The sequence below is a fragment of the Strongylocentrotus purpuratus genome, unplaced genomic scaffold (assembly GCF_000002235.5).
Source record: "Strongylocentrotus purpuratus isolate Spur 01 unplaced genomic scaffold, Spur_5.0 spur5_scaffold_13, whole genome shotgun sequence".
NCBI classification, from domain to species: domain Eukaryota; kingdom Metazoa; phylum Echinodermata; class Echinoidea; order Camarodonta; family Strongylocentrotidae; genus Strongylocentrotus; species Strongylocentrotus purpuratus.
In genome coordinates, this window is record NW_022145598.1 from 16,800,586 (window position 1) to 16,818,179 (window position 17,594).

At 37.5% G+C, this 17,594-nt stretch overlaps 1 protein-coding gene across 1 annotated transcript; it reads right to left on the bottom strand.

The window, feature by feature from the left end:
- Positions 1-28: 28 nt before the first annotated feature.
- LOC100889906 lies at positions 29-17,554 on the bottom strand. Its single transcript, XM_030983565.1, has 21 exons — positions 17,528-17,554; positions 16,818-17,012; positions 16,009-16,244; positions 15,155-15,285; positions 14,876-15,000; positions 14,011-14,190; positions 12,933-13,195; positions 12,130-12,260; positions 11,327-11,457; positions 10,586-10,771; positions 9,470-9,687; positions 8,944-9,000; positions 8,140-8,276; positions 6,288-6,406; positions 5,328-5,516; positions 4,292-4,512; positions 3,326-3,477; positions 2,729-2,859; positions 1,791-1,979; positions 982-1,106; positions 29-209 (listed from the first exon to the last, which is right to left on the bottom strand). The coding sequence occupies exons 1-21, from the start codon at positions 17,552-17,554 to the stop codon at positions 29-31; spliced, it is 3,324 nt and encodes a 1,107-aa protein (XP_030839425.1).
- Positions 17,555-17,594: the final 40 nt, after the last annotated feature.

A 17,594-nucleotide genomic window follows, 5' to 3' on the forward strand; every position in this document is an offset into this window, starting at 1 on the left:
GTGGGTCACAGTGTAACAGACAAGAGAACTATATCACAATCTTCAGCTTACCACTGGTCCCATTGCCTAGGAATGGTGTTGTGTACTTGAGCACGGTCATGAGAATAGTAAGATCGGCTTTGAATTCCATCCAACCTGTCACATTCACCAGCTGGGCTTCAATGTCTTCATAGATCAGCATGAACTCACTAGCCAATGATTGGATGAACCTTTAGCACAAATCAAATCAAAGCAAATTAATCAACAAATCACACCAAATCATTAAAATAACATCTTCAAGCAGGCTGTCAGTGTATTCATAAATCCTCAGGAACTCTCTGCCTGTGATTGGATGAACCTTGAAATTATCAACTCAAATCAAATCAAATCAAAGAATCAATTTCATGATTGTTTTCAAGATTACCGCTGACAAATAAATCTAAGTTTAATATGCTTACTTTTAGCGTGCACACAGAGATAAGAACACTTACCTCGATATGTGTTTATGTGCAGTGCTGCGCAAGCATAGGCCCACAAACAGTATAATAGCACTAACACAGCACTAAGGTAAGCGCAGTGCTGTAAAATACGTACATAAAAATTGTTGGATAGTACTGGAAACTATTGAACGCTTTTTCCTGAAAAAAAAAACATGGGAAAGTCTCAGCAATCACACGTTGCATCGTTTGACCAATCCTTTGATTAGGATCTACATGTAGAAGTGAGTTATATAAATTGTGAGTATAAAATGTGATATGCACCTACAAGAACAGAACACTAGAATAACTATTATTGAACTGAACTGAACTGAGCTTGAATTTTATTATGCAATAATAAACACTAACAATAGGTAAAAACAGTTTTATACAATAACATAAAAGGATAAAAGGAACCAGAAAATGGCATGATTGCTAATCAAGCATGGTACTTTTGAATATGTGACCCAATTAGTGTCATTATTATCAAAAAAGACGATATTAAACAAAGTGAAAATGAACTTACCCCTGTACATTCTGTAGGTCATATGACTGAATAAGCTGCTCGAGTCTGGAAGCCCACTGGGCCGGATCATAATCACCAATGCCAAAATCATCGCCTCCATTGAAGCTAGTGATCTGATCAATTATCTGGGGGTGGAAAGTATTAAGTGATAAATGGGCATTAATCTCATATCATTTGTCTAAGGAACCAGAGGGACCTTTCACTCAAATCCTTTAACATAGATCTGCATGTACCTTATCAGTTATATGTGGGCAAAAGAGGGAAACTATGAACAGTTCATGAGGATAATATGTGTTTTACAGATCTTTTTTCAGTATCCTAAGCTTCATCCTTTCAATTGTCATATGTTCAGAGTCAGTAGGTGTTAATTCTGTTTTAAAGGCATCGTTTAATAATATTATATCTGAGATGCATGGCCCTACGTGTTATCAGTGTCTGTGATATGGTGTAATATTGAAGCCCTTAACAAATTGCGCTTCAAAATGATCATGAAGTGCCTCAAAAAAATAAAATTCTTTGAGTGACGGTTTTACCATACTCATTTTTCCCAATAGACTGTATTGTTATACAAAACTGTGAGGAAAACGAAAAATGAAATTGCGATTTCCAATCATAAATATCTTGATAATCCGACAGGTGATTGGCTTGTATAGATCATTGAATTCTTGACTGACTTAAAGGTTTATAATTATGATTGCAGCATGAGCTAAATCCAGGATTTTGTTTCAGAACCTGAGGCAATGTTACCGAGTCACTTTAATGCTCATGAGTTAATGCCTTTCTGGCGCGAAATGATTTTCCCAGCTTACCATGGAAATAAGATGTTCAATGCCTACTCCCTGTGACAACTGACCAATCAGAGCTTCAAAGTCAATGTTGCATAGCGCCCCCTGGAGCTGCGTCAAGTTCAGTCCCGCTGGTTCGATGAAGATGCCGCTCAAAAGATCTGCATTGCAAAGGGTCTCATTCCAACTGTTTGAAGATGCCAATTCAATCAGCTGTATTGAAAAAAATTATAAGAACTTTTATTTGCGACAACAAACATATCACTGGAAACTTTCTGGTAAGGAGCAACTACATCATCATCAAAACCTTTACCACCACCATCAGCATCGCCAACAAAATGATCACAACCACCATCACCATCATCACCAACATCTCTTTTATCATAATCTCTTCAGCATTATAATCATCATAAAGATCGTCATCATCAACATTATCATCGTCATATTCGTTTTCGTCATAATCTTCATCATCATATCCATCATCATAGTCATCATCATCATCATCATCACCATCATCATCATCATCATCACCATCATCATTATCATCATCATCACCATCACCATCATCATCATCACCACCATCATCTTCATCATCATCATCATCACCATCACCATCATCATCACCACCATCATCATCATCATCATCATCACCATCATCATCATCATCATCATCACCATCATCATCACCATCATCATCATCACCATCATCTTCACCATCATCACCATCATCATCATCACCACCATCATCTATTCCTAATCCTCATCTACTCCATTCTCCGGTGGAAGCTGACAACCAAACTCACTATCACAGGATCAATGGGTGCATAGAGGAGCTGGTATATGATATCATCACTAGAACATCATTATTATCATCATCATCATCATCATCATCATCACGACCATCATCTATTCCTAATCCTCATCTACTCTCTCCTCCGGTCAAAACTGACAACCAAACTCACCATCACAGGATCAATGGGTGCATAGAGGAGCTGGTATATGATATCATCACCAAGGTTTGGTATCTCCCTCAATATGATGACCAGCTCTGTTACATTGGGAACAATACTGGCCAAAGTAAACGGTTCTACCCCTGTGAATATAAATAAACAACATACCAAACAAAATAATTTAGTGAGCTTGAAGACATTCTATGCAGATGAAAATAATATACCATTATCACCATTATCTATCACACGAAATTGTTACTACTGTTCATATTCAGAGCTCTCAATTGGTGTTCTTTTATAAAACTGTCTAGGTTAGATTGAAAGATTTCCGGCAGTTACATTCACACTGCTAATCTGTTCAATGACTGAATGAATAATATAAATGTTGGATATGAACTCACTTTTGGTTGTGTCCATACTGTTCAATGGCTGATAAAAGAATGTCAGTGTCAGATATGAAGTCACTCACTATTGCATTCATACTACTGTTGTTTTCGATGATTGATAGAATAATATAAATGTTGGATAAGAACTCGCCTGTAGTCCCATTCACACTGGTAATCTCTTCAATGGTTGATTGAACGATATAATCGTTGGATAAGAACTCACCTGTAGTTCCGTTCCCACTGGTAATCTGTTCAATGGATGAGAGAATGATGTAGACGTTTGTCCTATACTGATCCCATCCAGGAATATCACCAAGAGAATCATCCAGCTGCATCCAGACCATGCTAAGCTGCCGGGCCAGAACATCTAAAATGCTGAAAGATGAAGAAAAAAAATCAACCATCAAAATCAGTAAGAGCTGGAGGCCTGACGGATCAATGATAGAGCAGAGGGAGGGGCATGGTTTGAAACCAAGGAGTTGTGCTTGTGGCCTTTAGTAAGGGGTCAATCCACATTACCAAGTCCCTCTTAAAGGACTGAAAGCCATCCATCAATCCTGTGATTACTTACTTACAAGCATACACGTGTTTTCTTAACGTTAAGATAAAAAACAAACCATCAAACCTAACATGAAAGTTTCTCAATTGCGTGTGTGTGTGTATTTGGGTTTTTACAGACGTGTGTCAATCAGATATACTTTTTTACGTCTGGGGACGGACCTTAACGTCACCATCCGAAAGACGAGACTCAGTTTCGAACCTGCGTCCTCGGCTGAATCAGTTTGTAACTTCCATTGTTAGCTGGATTATAGGCGCATGCCACAACGCCCCATTGCTCTTCTCTGTACTCCTTATATTCGCCTTTTGTTTAAAATGATGATCCCATTTTCAAAATTGGAATATCCTTCCCAAAAATTAAGTATCCCTAAGAAGCCTGCATCATTGGTGCTCCTTCTGCTGGAGGGGGCAGATTCAACCCCTTTCCAATGGAAACTGGTTTGGAAAAAAAGGTCTTCCAAACAGATATCAATGAAAGAGGATGACATTGGGGACGTGGGGTACAGATTGAGTGGGGAAGGGGAAGGGGCAGGGGAAGGGCAATAACAAAAATCACAAGACAATCAGTTTCTTGTGTTTTGCTCATGTCCAACACTTCTGCGCATATGTAAGAAAATAACAAAATTCTTACTCTGTTTCATTGGTTGGGTAGACACCAATCAAATTGGTAATCCACTGCTTCTCGAAGTACGCCAATGTCCCCTGGATGTCCAACTGTTCTCCTAAACCCTGCACGATCCCAGTGACGTTGGCCAAATTCTTGATGAAGATATCCAAGATGGCTGCCCCTGTATTCCAGTCTATGTCTGAGGGCTTCAATGATCCGTTGGAAGCATTGGTAAACTCTTGTAGCTGTAAAAAGAAAAGGATTGTTTAATAACAATAAATAGTCTTGATTTATAAAGTGCTTAGTACAGAATACAGTCTCTAAGCACTTTACAGATAATTGCTATCCAAAGTGCTCTGGAAGTGCATAGAGATGTTATATCATAATGTGATATGTGCTATACAAGAACAGCATATTATTATTATTGCCCTGGTCATCAGATTCATGCACACACAAAATGTGCTCAATTTCCACTCCCTGATGAGTATACCTACCATATGGTCACCATGAGGGCATATGGCAATTTCTATCACAAAGGCTTTCGTCATCCACCAGGGCCCCCCCCCCCTATTTTTTTCCTAGGTATGGAGTGGGAAATGTAGATTAATGTCTTACCAAAGGACAGTAGTGCCGTGTCGGGGATCCAATTCACAACCTTTGCATTTCTAGCCAAATGATTAAACCACTCAACTTCGACACCTCTGTTAGTACCGTAATTCCAATCAATGTCCGAAGGCTGCATGTGTTATTATATCTTTCTTTTTTTTTCTTTTTTTTTCTGGGGCACTAGTGTTTCTAAAGTCATATAGCTGTTTAAAAAAAAGATATTGCTTAACAGCACGAGAAAAGTACTGAATCATTGTCGATATGCATAAATTGCAGTGTGAAATAATAAAGCCACTGCTGTTTTCCACTGTGACCTATCCTGCTTCTATGAAACAGGAGAGGGGAAATACACGCACAACACAGGCTTTAGTCATCAACCTGGGTTGAATTCGGACCCATGATCTTTGATTCGAAAGGCAAATGTTTTAACTACTGAGCCAATTTGCCTGCTCACCAATTGCTCAACTTGAGGTCCATAGAGAAATGCATAAAGCTCCTCAGCAGCTATGTTCCACTCAACAGTACATATGGTTCTATCAAAAAGACTGGTGTCGATCCCTTTTCCAGGTAAGTCCAAAATGACATCACGTATTGTGGCATTGCAGAAGAATGGTAGAACACCAACTCGTGACACCACAGTAATCTGTTGTAAAAAGAAAGAAAGAGAGAGAGATAGAAAGAGAAGAGAAGGAAGAGGAAAAAGGAATTATACATGTAAAGATAAAAGAGCAGTCAAAGCATACAGAGAAACATCCTATAAATTCACTAGATTCATATTTAAGTTTCACTCACTTCATGAGCAATCTTCAGCAAATACGGTTTTTGGTCGAACTTCTATTATATTTTTAATCATTTATGCAACTTTTTCACATAAATCTATAAAAAATTAAAAATAAAAACTTATAGATGATTTACCACTGTAGACACGGATAAACTTTTTTAGAAACACTTATCTAATAGCAGTTAAAAGTTACCTCAAGTGATATTCTAATGCTGCCAAAATGAGCCAATTCACCATTAAAACTATTCAGACAAATTTGGTGTGCCACTGGTAAAAGTATGTTAGCATATATGCACATGCCACACAGCACATTAACGATAACTTGTTTTAAAGTTTTAAGTGCTCTATACATGTTTATAATACCATTATGTAAAACATGACAGGGATTTCTCTCTTAATCAAGTAATAAAAAAAGGAGTAATGGATTGTAACTATGCTGTTTAAATAGTTGTGTATCAAATAAGCACATATTTTTGAAGTTATGGGCATTAAATGCAATGGCCTCCTGCTTAACATAAGAGTTGAACAGAGCACTTATGACCTCTGCCAGTGGAATGACAACATACCACTTGGTATTTTCCTTCCAAAAAAACTCATTAAAATTGTTACATCAGCAATTGCTGGAAGACTCACTACTTCTGGGTCAGAGAGAGCGTTGCTCAGTTGGATAAGATCCACCTCTAAGAGAGCTTCAATGAACTTAGCCACTGCTGTTCCCTGGAAGTCTGGGATGATCATTCCTTCACTCACTCCTAGAAAAACAGAACCATTCAACATTTATAGGGGGTGTAGCATGACAAGACTGTGTGTCTTTCCAATAACCTGACTCCAGGCCAATCGGGTATAATATGACTTCGGACGACTCAACCGCAGTATTCACGTGTGTGAATATACGTGAAACCAAAGCGTGCAGAGAACTTTGGTCTGTTTCGCAAAACGCTAGCGCACGCTGACCGTTATAATCAAGTTCATTCGTTTACGTGCAGTTGTCCAAAAGAAGTCGTAGATGGCTTTGACCAGTATTTGCCATGCTACACCCCCTTTAACTCAAGGGAAACATAGAAATTTGCCACTGTAGACAGGTGGCCTTTTTGGACAGGTTATGTAACACATGTTCCTTTCTCAGGAGAGACAGTATGCATGACCACAATAGAACTGAGGCCTTTATAGAGAGTTGGCCACTAAGACAGGTTTGACTGTATATCATATCATATACATTAATGATAATGATGATGGTGCTTGATCCGGGTAACAAACATAGTGTGGCTCCTATGTTCCCTCATCATCGGTTTGCCATTGACTCATAACAATCAGTAAGTCAAAAATCAGATCAATATGAAAAAAGGGTGATGTCTCTGAATGCTAGTATATCCACCTGCAGGTGTTTCAGAGGCTCTTAGTACCGTAAATCTCTGTGTATAAGACTTACGCACCCCTATTTTGGGGGCAAACATAAAACAAAATAAGGGCCTTTATTTTACTGCGAGGTGCAGTTGAAGGCGCTGATTTGTGCTTGTGAACTTGTCACAAATAAAAGTAACAATGTTGTTTTTAAAACTAAAGATAACAGACAAATTTCCTTTAAGTCCAACAGCAATCCGGCCTTACAGGTAGTGTTGTTCTAGTTTCCGAGTGATGAGTCAACACACCGTTGAGTTGGGAGACATTGTCAGGTGGAGGAGCACATTAAAATCGACACTTCTTTTCTTCTTTTTTTATGTATAAGACGCACCTCAACTTTCATTTTTTTTCGGCGGGATAAAGGTGCATCTTATACACAGAGATTTACGGTATAACTTATTCAACAGGGTTCTATCCTCGCACAACGGTAGGATTTATCTTTTGCTATGCTGGTCATGACTAGCTTAGAAAATCTAGAATATATTATGCAAAACGAATGAGGAAAAATTCATTTTTATTAATTCATTTTCATTTCGGGAATCCTAAATTTGGTGCAAAGTCCATATAAACAAATTCTTGAATAAATTCCATCCCACCAAAATCGATCTTTGACTTTTGACTCCCGAATTCTCTCATTCCTATAGGCTAATACCTGGATCACCAGGGGGGGGTGTTTCACAAAGATCCTAAGTTAAACTTAACTCTAAGTTTGGACTTGACAGTTATGGAAAGCCGTCAGCATCTTTGCAAATATATTGTACAAATTATTTTAAAGGCATAAAATGTTGATTCAAATCATTCATATTTTCTATTATCAAGGAGATTTCATGTTCTTGATGTGGTATTTATGAAAAGTCTAGATGACTTGCCTTTTTGCTTTTGAATATATTTCATTTTAAGGCTACAAATGACTCTCCATAATGTTTTAAGTCCAACTTAGAGTAAAGCTCAACTCAGGATCTTTGTGAAACACCCCCTGGTTTCCAATATTAGGTAACAGTTTAATACTGCATCGGTGATCTTTGGCACATGTTTCATCCTTGTATGGCCAATAACCGAAAAAGTGCCCATGAGAAAGAATTACCTTGAAGTAGTTTGAACGCATTGTTGGCTCCCTGCATAGCCCATATACCGATATACTCCATCGTAGCAGCTTTGTGGAGAAGCACTTCACCACCAGGTATCATCATTATAACAAGGTCCTCGATTAGAAGTGTGAGACTAGAAGGAAAGTAGAGTCACGTATTAGTTCTTGACAATCAGTAACAAACAAAAACAAACAAAAAAAAAATTTCTATCTTCAATTTGGTATTAAAAATAGGGGTGTGTCTTATACACAGGTGCCTCTCATACACAGAGATTTACGGTATGCGGATACATTAACATGTAGCATGAATAGACATCAACATATGTTCGAGCCTCTTACTAACGTATATGTATGCTCTTGAACGCTTTGGATGCCTTCTTCACCTCTCTGCGTGGTCACTGTTTGCCACGAATGCGATTTTGCACATAATGATTAGGCACCACTTGACAAAAGGATTGCTTTTTGTAAAACCATGGCTTTGCAAAATTACGCATTTCCGGTCTAAATTAGCTCCATGACAACCCTTTTATCATCCGTAGATTAATCTTGCATTTGTCACAGTTGAATAACAATGTAATAGTACATGTACTTATTAATACTTAAATCAATGATTTTGGTATTTCTAAATTAATGAGTAAAAGGAGAAGTATCTATAAATTGCGAGACTTTTGGCTATGGCAACAATAATGGGTATTACACATATCAGTAGTTCAAATACTGCATATTTCTTTGTTCAGCTGATATACACCATATGTGTATACAAAATAAACCATAATCAAAACAACTGATTTAGTAACTTACTTCCTTGGATCGAAGTCTTGAAGGATTGCAGTCAAATTCTCAAAGGAACTGAAAGAACTGAAGGAAATAGTTTGCAAAAAGAATAAGCGATTGGGAAAAAAATCAAATATAAAATAGTAACCGCACATCTGAAAATTGAACAATTGATAAGCCATGTGTCCTTCCTTTTTAATAATGTGCAAGGTCCTGAAATGGAAAAAACAAATTTATCAGATCATCATCCTCATCATCATCGTTAAGCACCTGTATATTCCCCCGCACTGTGGGGTTCAACTTTTCATACCAATTGGGAATTATTAATTTAGGCCTATTTGAAAGATTCAACACCATTTAAAGTAATATATTTTGTTATATCGGGTGTACTGTACAAACAGGCTCTTTGACACATTAAAAGTTAAATTATAAGACAAATAATCAGTCATAAGCATCGTGTGCGTATTAGGGGGTAGGTGCATACACATGGAATAAGTATTGTGTGTTTATAAGGTGTTAGGTGTATTCCAATCAAATTATATGTGTTTCTTACGCATTATAAAACATCATGTCCCATGTATCCATCCATGGCTGTGGTGTAAATTGAGGTACTAGAGAGAGCCAGTCAGAACCGTTCCCAACCAGTTCAATCACATTCTGCCAGGATTCATCCAGTTCTCCAATGGTTTTCACCAGTTTATTGGTGTGTATAGACACCGCAGTCATGTTCAGGTCTATGGGATCACTCCTGTTGTCTTTGATATAGTAAATCTGTGGACAGAAAAGGCATTTTTACTACGAAATACAAGGACTAAGCATCATTCTTTCTTCACTATGGCTCAAAAGCCTACAATGTCATGTTGTTTTGGAATATATGATATATGTAGACTATCAGTGTGACAAACGTTGCCTGTGGCAGACCACTATTTGTTCCATTAATCAACTAATGATGGAATGGAGTTAAATGGAACGAGTCAAATCTATTCTTTTTAAAGCAAAGGAGATCCTCCCTATTTGGGGGGGCTGACATACCGGTACTCAAAAAGTACTTCAGTTCATGTGGGGAGTATTGACTGATAAACTGGTAATTGAATAAAAAATTATGTTCAAATGACAAATGTGTGAACTATAAAACAATGTAATGAAATGCCACAGTCATTATAGTACAACCATGATGTACATTCTTGAAAGAATGCAGTCATCCTGGTACAATTACAAAAGACATATAACACACAGGAACATGTAATGTATGCACACTTTCCTGGTCTTCTCTGAACCCTTCATACGATATTAGCAATGACGAAGGTTTGTGTGGGTGGGTGTTGATGGGTGTGGATGGGTGTAGGTGGGTGTAGGTGGGTGTTGGTGGGTGGGTGTAGGTGGGTGTGGGTTGTGGGTGTAGGTGGGTGTGGGTGATGCGAGTGCGTGCGTGAGTGAATGAATGCGCTGATGCATGAGGGTGTGGGTGTGGGTGTAGGTGTGTGTGGGTGATGCGAGTGAGTGCGTGAGTGAATGAATGCGCTGATGCATGAGGGTGTGTGTTTGTGTGTGTGTGTGTATGTTTGTGAAAAGCACTATATGCACATATCTATAAATTCCACTTATGTGAAAGGGAGCTTTGGAATACATTATTTCACCATTGAATTGGTTGATACAAACATGAACATACCAAGTAATGGAGTCTCGGAACCTGCAGCAGATCGACAGTCTCTTGAAGCAAGAGGTCGAAGTCCAAACTGCAGAGACTGTAGTCCAGGACATCAACGTCGATCGATGTCAGATCCAGGAGCGAGTCTCGAAGAGTTGCATTACACAAGATCAGGGTGATGTCTGTTGTACTACCGAGTACCAGAGCCTAGGGGTCAGACACAAATTTGTTTTGTTCTTATTCAAATACATTTCTGCTTTCTATACATTTATGTGAACATCGATATCAGAGTGCAGTTTTCTTCCTTTTGAAATTACAAGTACCTTCACTTTCTGGGTTTTAAAATTATGATACTAATAATCTGGATTTATACAGCACTTAATAAAAAATACCATCTTTAAGCACTTTACAGATGTTATTATCCTAGTCATTGGATTCATTCATGCAAGATGTGCACCATCTCCACTCCCTAGGGAGTATTCCTACCATATAGTCACTGTGCAGGCATATGGCAATTATTAACACAAAGGCTTCTGTCGTCCTACTAGGTACCCATTTCCCTCTTGGGTATGGAGTGGCAAATGTAGATTAATCTCTTTCTCTCGGCCCCTCGATCTTCTCTCTTTCTGTGCCCCCTCTCTCTTTCTACCTCTCTCTACCTCTCTATTTCTCCACCCCACCCCCTTCTCTCTCCCCTTCTCTGTCTCTCTCTCTCTCTCTCTCTCTCTCTTGGTGTATAAAAGAGCACATTTAATCCCTTACCTTAGCAGGATCTTGGTAAGCTTCCAAAATGGCCGCCTGGATTGCATTTCCTTGTTGAGTCAAGAAGACAATACCTCGAAGCAGCTTCTCAGTCTCTCCACCATATGGAAGAACTTCTCCTCTACTCAAAGCTGCAACATAAATCAAAAGCACAAACTTCAATTACTCTTAAAAATGATCTTTATCATAAATGTATAGCTATGTAATTTAGGTCAAAATTACTTTGGGTACAAAAACATCCAGATAGTTCCATTTCAAAGTATTATATTCTTGATAACAGAAAAATCCAGGAACTTTCTCCATTATTTTCCCCCATTTTTCGTTAATAGCACCTTGTAACATTCTATAAGCTATTGTATTATTTCACAAGATTAAACTTACTCCAAACATCAAACACTTGCAAAATATCATAATTTTTTCTGTTTCTTTAAATATTTCCCTCTCTCTGGAATGTTCATCACCATTCCCCGCCTTTCTTCATTTCTATTTCTCTCTCTCTCTCTTTCTCTCTCTCAAATCTGTCAACATAGTTCATTTGAAGCTCTTGAGTAGGGATACAAATTAAACGAAGCAAATATATCATGCTTTGAGATTTAACTTACAGTTAAATATGGATAGTACGATATTGAGATCTTGTATAAAGATGTCTTGAATGGCTTCTGTCACTATGGAGGAATTAACTTTCTTCTCTTTTCTATTTCTTTCTTTCTGTTTCTTTTCTTTATCTATTTCATTTCAAATCTCTTTATGGAAACATAAAATTAATTTTTAAAACATCATCATAGTTTGAGATTTGAACTTACAGTTGAAGAGTGATAGTACGTCATTGAGATCTTGTATGATGATGTCTTGAATGGCTACTGCTGCTATGAAGGAATGAACCTCAGGAATGTCTTCTATGAAGTCCAACACTGACTCCCAATCTCCAATCAAACTATAAAAAAATTTAAAAAACATATACGTATGATCACTTTAGCTCAACAGTATTACAGGCACATGTGATGAATTTTAAGTCTTGACCCCTAAAATTTCAACAACAAAAATTTCGAAAAAAAGTTGGTGAGGGGCCCTGCATGTTAAATACCGAGGTATGACAGCGTGTGTCTGTAAAGCACTCCACATATATTTTCAAGCTGTTGTCGGAGTGAAGTCACAGCATGGAAAGTGTTCATACGTTTGAGACAGACGGGTGAAAAATGATGATTATATTAATAACATTTATAATATGCACATACCCGTCCTTGAAACACCTCAAAATGTCTCAAAAGGGAAATATTTTTAACAAAGATACCAGTCTGTGACAAATTAAGAATTGTATAACAATAAAAAGGGAATGACTAAGGTGCTCAAGATGCAAAAGAAAAGTGACATGACATGAAAATACTCAAAAATGAGGCTACTTAGATTCAAGTGCACGATTAAGTGTTCAAAGAGTTGTCATTGAGCTAAGAATGACCAAAAATTTGTGATTTTGCAAATTTATTGTGTTGCCACAGAGCGCTTCTTCCATTCATAGGTGCGCACTGTATTGTGCAAAACTGTACATGGGGAAAATGGGTGACATACAAAGAGGCAAAGAAATGAACTGAAGTGTTAATAAACTTACACAGATTCCTGTAGGACCGGTAAGGAGTTTGCTAGGAGTCTATTCAACATGGCATTCCACTCGTCGGCTGTTCCCGCCACTTCAACACCATCCGACAGACGAGCGAAGAACTCGTCTATATCAATCTCTGTCTGGAAAGCAATTTCAAGAAGCTCCTGGAATTCCAACTGCTTGTCGATGACATTCTTGAAGGTCGCATTGGCAAGGATTTCAGGAGGGTATGATGAGAGGTTTCCAGTAAACACCAGTTGGCCCAACTCAATCTAAATGGACACATAATTAATTAAATTCAATTCAATTCAAAGTTTATTCAACACTCTTCATGAAAACATTTAAAACATACAAATACAGAATGGAATGATACAAAAACAAGATAGTGATAAGAAATAACAATGGCCATTTATGAGAGCATTTGGGATAGGCAGAAAGGAGGGATTCGTTATATGAAAGCCTACCCCTAAAAACACAAACATACAGGAAAAAAAGAAACAAGATCAAAAGAACAGAACAAAAACAAACAAAAAACATACTAAAACATACTGTCATGTACAATCAGAGTAAAAAAAGGTGTCAAACTTGCCCATGCTATTAATACTGATTATTATACTTATTTAACAGAAATTGTTTATATTTAATTTTAAAAGATTGAGAGTTTTGCATTTTTGAATTTCCTGAGGTATACTATTCCATATTAATGATCCTTTAAAAAATAGTGAATTTTTCATACATGTCAGTCTAATCAGATGAAGACCTGGCCCTTGCAAATGAGATGGCCATCGCAGCCATTGTCGATGGAAGAACGTAATTTAATTTACTTTAATTTAGGAACTTTACATTAATCTTGATCTAAGGAGATACGAACGAACGAGTCTAATCAATTCAAATCAATTGATCAAATCATTTATCCCATGCTTCATACAGTTGCACCGCTAAAGCTCTCAAGAAAAATTAATGAGACATTTCCAACTAAACGGATACAAGATAAATAAATTGTTTTGTGCAAAATTGCACGTGTTGCAAATAAGCGACTCTGCAGATGGTGAAGAAAGCAACCAAAGGGTTAATTATCAATACTTACAGCATACACCACTTCAGGGAAGTAAGAAGTCCAGACTTCAACGTGACTTGGATAAAGCTCGTCTGGGTTGAGTTTGCACAATTCCTGTTTGGCATAGGTCGCATCTAATCCTGGAGGATACTCGATGAAGTCTGAACACAAGACTAGTTGCAGTTCTTCTGGGGACATCGACAAAAGTTCCTGAAAGCAATGGAGGAAAAAAGTTCCCTGGTTTAGAACAAGAATACCTTTAAGCGCACTGCAAACATGTGTGAAATGAAAATGTCTTTCTTGATTCTTTGCCTTTCTTTTCAATGTCAGTCTTTATGTCTTTGTTTTCGTGTGATACAAGAATATATTGCTCTTGCTATGACAATATTAATCAAACATTGTCATAGCTCGAGCAATATATTCTTGTATCACACTCAAAGCCATCCAATATTATATAAAGATTTAGAACAATGTATCAAAGACACGGATAATTAGTTATCAAAGTAATTCAGGCAATATCAATAAATATTCAAGGGTAAATTCAATTGAGCATGTTCAGGAATATTAGGCTTATTGCACTAGAAAAACAAAATATCTCTTTAGAAAAAACAATTTTAGTTGAGTAATAGAAGAAACAATTACAGAGATGTAATACATAAATGTGGAGAACCAACGACAATGGGCAATTACTCTTCCGTTATCAATCTTTACATACAATTTACGGGGAAATGCAATGGATCTTACATGTATGTCATTATTTTATGCCTCATTCAACAATGTAATAGAGCATTTAGAGTCAATATATAACTCTTAAAAGATGTTCTATGAGAATTCTTCAGAAACTTAGCAGCATGCATGATGGGGTGTATACTTAAAATATAGGAGTGGTGATTACTTCAAGTTTTGCAGGATCAAGGAACGTCGAGACGATTGCTTCAGTGATATTTGGTCCAAACTCAAGGAACAGCTCTCCGACCTGAGTGAAGGGGTCGTCCTTGAAGGCATCCACAAGAGCGCCATCTAGTGTGACAGGATTGACAGAATTTCAGGTAATCTTAATTGGAATTACAATAATAATGAAATAACAAATAAGACGTAACACATTTGGATATGAAAACATAAAACGTCTCAAGATGTAAACGAGTTAACCTGAATAGACGTTTCTGCAACCTACCAATGACATTCCTAACGACTGCTGTTACTGCATCCATGATGACAATCTGATACGCCAACTGCCCCTGTATCATCGGCCAGAAATCATACGGTGTGAACACGCTTTCGACCAACGTAGACCCCTGGACAAGTCTGGCAATGAAAAAATTGGCCAAAAAAAAATTGTTAATTGATATAGTCAAAACTGTCTTACCGACCACCTGTAAACAAACAACTCCTGTCTATAAAGAGGTTGGTTTCTTTTCCTTTGAACATTTTTTCTAATTGAAACATACTAAAATGTACCTGGATATTTAGACCCTCTCCCTATGAAGACCATTTTTCTTGTCTCCCTTAAGCGGTCTTTATACAGATTTCACTCTTTGGAAGCTGGAGACTCGTTCAGTTACGACACGGTTAACTACCACAGTCTTTTATGTATAAATGAATGGCAACTCAGCTCAACAAAGGTCCAGCGTGTATTCACTTAGCTCTGTATTATAAGATACAGAAATGTGAAGTGTATTACACTTTATAGCATCATAAAAAACAGCCATGGTTTTGTGGCATCATAACTCAATGAGGCCTTACAAAAGGTTTGGGTATTCAAGGGTTAAATGTTTTTCTACCGAGCATCACATCATTTACACTTCTAAATGAAGATGTAATATTTTTCTTGCTCATGTGATATTTCTTCTTGAATAACCTGTACACTGTAACAATTATAATACAAGTATTACACTACACCACATGAAATTGAAACTGAAAAACGAAGGGATCACATAAACTTAAATAATTAAAAATCCTTGAGTATGATCATTTTGTGACTTAGCTCTAAAAAACACAAGCTGTATGAAAAAGCCAAAATAGACTTACAAATCGATAAGAACTCCTTGTAGGTTGCCAATGGATTGGTTCTGGAAGAGTGTGATTAGATTGATGAGAGGAGATAGCTGAGGATCGTCTAGATTTGTTAACAACGACGGAAGCTCTTTGATGAAGTCTGGTAGTAGGTCTATGTCCTCGAAGATCTCAAGGGTCTGGTTGATCAGTGGTCCTAGATCTAGGCCAGGTCCAAGAGGCTGGAACAACCCTTGCAGATTCTCCAGGATCTGTACATTACGAGATGAAAAGATGAAAGCAAAATCAGTGGTTATATAGATCTAGACCAGGTCCAACAGGCTGAAACAATCCTTTTGGATTATCCAGGATCTGTAGATCAGGAGATGAGAAGATTGGTGCATTATTAGTAGCAGTAGGTGTATGTCCATGAATATCCCACAAGTCTTTTTGATCAGTGGTCCTACATGTAGATCTAGACCGGGGACCCGTTTCTCAAAGCCTTTTTTCAATGACAAGTGACAAAAATCAGTGACAAATCTGCTGATAACCAATCAGAAGCAAGGATTACAGTAGCTTATTACAACAACTGTAATTTGTCACTGATGACAAGTTTTGTGAAACGGGGCCTAGATCCATTGCTTTCAAGCTCTCAAGGATCTGCTGATTGAGATATGGAGAGATTCAGTTAACCAAAGGCAAACAAGACCGGTTTAACTCTGGTTTAATACAGGACATTAGTTTGAGGTCTAAATTTTTCTCTGTTAAATAAGATCTTTGATCTGAGTCCAATTTATCTGAATGAGTAGAATCTAGACCAAAATGACAGAAAGGGAAGCACTTACTTCATCTATCCTTCTTCCAGCACTGAATTCATCAAGGAGAGCTTCCAGGAAAGATGTTCCATTTTGGAGTTTGCACAACACATCCTTGAGCTTCGATCGGTCAACAGCGACCTCTGTAGTCAGAAGGCCATCAAGGCTGGTCTCTCCCCGGCAGTATGCATCAGGATCATTTAGAAGTACAATGAAATCTGATATCTGTACATAGAAGAAGGATGATTAAAATGAATGATCATCCAATTAATGATATCATATTGGTAATAATGATAATAATAGTAAAAGTAATAATAATCATCATTGATAATTATAGTTATAGTAATACTAATGATGATAATAATAATTATAGTGATAATAATAATAATAATAATTATAATAGTGGGGATTTTACATGTATATTTACCTTTTTTTTAACAAGATCACATCCCTCCCACTCTTTTCTTTCTTTCTCTTTCTCTCTTGATCTCTTGATCTCTGCCCCCCCCCCCCTCTCTCTCTCTCTCTCTCTCTCTAGTGATCTCTCTCTCTCTCTTGATCTCTCTCTCTCTCTGTCCTTCTCTCTCTTCCTCTCTCTTTCTCTCTGTTACTGGCACTGTTAACCTGTTGACTTCTGAATTCACTCATGCCCATAGACTTAATACAGAGACCACCCGGTTCCAGTAGGCAAAGGATTAAGAAGTCCTGCAAGAGAATCTATCTATGCTAATGATGAACACCTTGAGGACAAACTCTAAACTTCCCATCACTGAAGAGCTCTTGCCCTTCTCCCTCTCTCCCCTTCTC

What these genes read in the sequence shown, in the direction of transcription:
- LOC100889906 (XM_030983565.1), bottom strand. Translation starts at nt 17,554, where the DNA reads ATGGGAAGTTTAGAGTTTGTCCTCAAG. An exon ending in TTGATCCTGCAAAACTTGAA is followed by an intron (nt 14,191 to 14,875) that starts GTAATCACCACT and finishes CATTGCTTTCAG; the next exon opens with GAACTTTTGTCGATGTCCCC. An exon ending in CTTACCAAGATCCTGCTAAG is followed by an intron (nt 10,772 to 11,326) that starts GTAAGGGATTAA and finishes TCTGACCCCTAG; the next exon opens with GCTCTGGTACTCGGTAGTAC.